The 2469-nt window shown below is 62.5% G+C and overlaps 1 protein-coding gene across 1 annotated transcript in view; it reads left to right on the forward strand.

Annotated features, from left to right (window-relative positions):
- Positions 1 to 820: 820 nt before the first annotated feature.
- LOC104390020 (very long-chain acyl-CoA synthetase-like) overlaps positions 821 to 2469 on the forward strand; it is a gene marked incomplete at its 5' end in the record, with an annotated part of 11249 nt that continues 9600 nt past the window's right edge. Inside the window, 2 exon segments of the mRNA XM_009999094.1 lie at positions 821 to 1030; positions 2278 to 2432. Coding sequence (XP_009997396.1) covers positions 821 to 1030; positions 2278 to 2432 — 365 coding nt within the window.

Genomic DNA, 2469 nt, shown 5'->3' on the forward strand with positions numbered 1-2469 from the left:
GGGGGGACCCAGGTGTTCGGGGGAATCAGGTGTCGGGGGGAGGGACTCAGGAGTTGGGGGAACCCAAGTGTCCAGGGGACCTGGGTGACCTGGGTCACCCTGTGACCTTTGGGTGCCCCCATTGACCTTTGGGTGTCCAACCTTGACCTTTAGGTGCCCTTGTTGACCTTAAGGTGCTCCCGTTGGCCTTTGGGTGCCCCCCTTGGTCTTTGGGTGCCCCTGTTGACCTTTGGGTGTCCAACCTTGACCGTTGGGTGCCCCCATTGACCTTTAGGTGCCCCCCTTGACCTTTGGGTGTCCCCCTTGGTCTTTAGGTGCCCCCATTGACCTTTGGGTGTCCCACCTTGACCTTTAGGTGCCCCTGTTGACCTTAAGGTGCCCCCCTTGGTCTTTGGGTGCCCCCCCTTGACCTTTGTGTGCCCCCGTTGACCTTTGGGTGCCCCCCTTGGTCTTTGGGTGCCCCCGTTGACCTTTGGGTGTCCAACCTTGACCTTTGGGTGCCCCCATTGACCTTTAGGTGCCCCTGTTGACCTTTAGGTGCCCGTGTTGGCCTTTGGGTGCCCCCCTTGACCTTTGGGTGTCCCCCTTGGTCTTTAGGTGCCCCCGCTGACCGTTGGGTGCCCCCATTGACCTTTAGGTGCCCCTGTTGACCTTTAGGTGCCCCCCTTGGTCTTTGTGTGCCCCCGTTGACCTTTGGGTGTCCCACCTTGACCTTTAGGTGCCCCCCTTGGCCTTTGGGTGCCGCCCCCTTTGTTTGGGTGGTCCCACCTTGACCTTTGGGTGGTCCCACCTTGACCTTCCCCCACCCTTGTCCCCCCAGACTTCCAGGCCACCCTGGAGGAGGTTCTGCCCGACCTGCAACGCGACGGCGTCCGGGTCTTCTACCTGAGCTCCACCTCCCCCACCCCGGGGGGGGAGCCTCTTCTCCCCGCCATCCAGGAGGCCTCTGACCAACCCTTGCCCACCCACCACCGTCCCACCCCCACCCAAGACTCCAAGGCCCTCTACATCTTCACCTCTGGGACCACGGGTGAGACACCAGGAGCTCCTTGGAGAACCTTGGGTTCTGGGTGCCATGGGGGGAGGAACCCACGGAAGATGCCACCACCACGGGGTTTTGGGGGGTGTTGTTGAGGTGGTTGGAGGTTGTTCTCCATCCCTTGACCATCCAAGGTCCACCTGGGCATGGGTCTCCTTCTCTGGAGACCTCCCAGACCCACCTGGACGTGGTCCTGTGGGATCTGCTGGAGATGATCCTGCTCTGGGTGATCTCCAGGGGTCCCTTCTGACCCCACCAGGCTGTGACTCCATCACCATGGGGATCTCCAAGGCTGGAGCTCCACCATGTCCTCTGGCCACCACCTGGAGCCTTTGGGGTGCCCATTTTAGGGTCCTTGGAGCCCCGACCCACGATGCTCACCTGCTCGAGGTGCCCACCTGGGGGACCTTTGGGTGCCCCTTTGGGATGGAGACCCACCATGTCTGTCCTCTTTGGGATGGGTCCTTCTTCACCCAGCCCTGAACCCACCAGGATGAGGTTCCTCCCAATCAGGAGACCCCCAGGGATGGAGACCCACCATGGCCATGGGTCTGTCCTCCTTGGGGTGGGACCTTCCTCCTCCACCCCTGAACCCACCACAGATCCCATCAGGATCAGGTTCCTCCAAGTTCCTCCCACTCATGAGACCCCCAGGGATGGAGACCCACCATGGCCATGGGTCTGTCCTCCTTGGGGTGGGACCTTCCTCCTCCACCCCTGAACCCACCACAGACCCCACCAGGACCAGGTTCCTCCCACTCATGAGACCCCCAGGGATGGAGACCCACCATGGCCATGGGTCTGTCCTCTTTGGAGTGGGACCTTCTTCACCCCTAAACCCAACCCAGACCCCACCAGGATGAGGTTCCTCAAGGTTCCTCCCACTCCTGAGACCCCCAGGGATGGGGACCCACCATGGCCATGGGTCTGTCCTCCTTGGAATGGGGTTGGTGGGACCTTCTTCCTCCACCCCTGAACCCAACCCAGATCCCACCAGGATGAGGTTCCTCCCAGTGAGGAGACCCCCAGCGATGGGGACCCACCATGTCTGTCCTCCTTGGGGTGGGACCTTCCTCCTCCAGCCCTGAACCCAACCCAGACCCCACCAGGACCAGGTTCCTCCAGGTTCCTCCCAGCCAAGAAACCTCCAGGGATGAAGACCCCACCACCTTGAAGACCTTCAGCTGGACCCAACCCCGAGGAGGCCCCTTCCCACCATCTCCCCCCACCCCTCCCAGGGCTTCCCAAGGCCGCGGTGATCACGGAGCTGAAGCTGCTGATGGTGGCCAGTCTGGGGAGGCTCTGTGGGCTCCGGCCCGACGACGTGGTCTACACCACCCTGCCCCTCTACCACTCGGCCGGGCTCCTCATCGGGCTGGGGGGGTGTCTGGATGTGGGTAGGTCCTTGGGGGGGAGGCAGCTGGTGATGT

The sequence above is a fragment of the Chaetura pelagica genome, unplaced genomic scaffold (genome assembly GCF_000747805.2).
Source record: "Chaetura pelagica isolate M959 unplaced genomic scaffold, ChaPel_1.0 scaffold451, whole genome shotgun sequence".
Lineage (NCBI taxonomy): Eukaryota > Metazoa > Chordata > Aves > Apodiformes > Apodidae > Chaetura > Chaetura pelagica.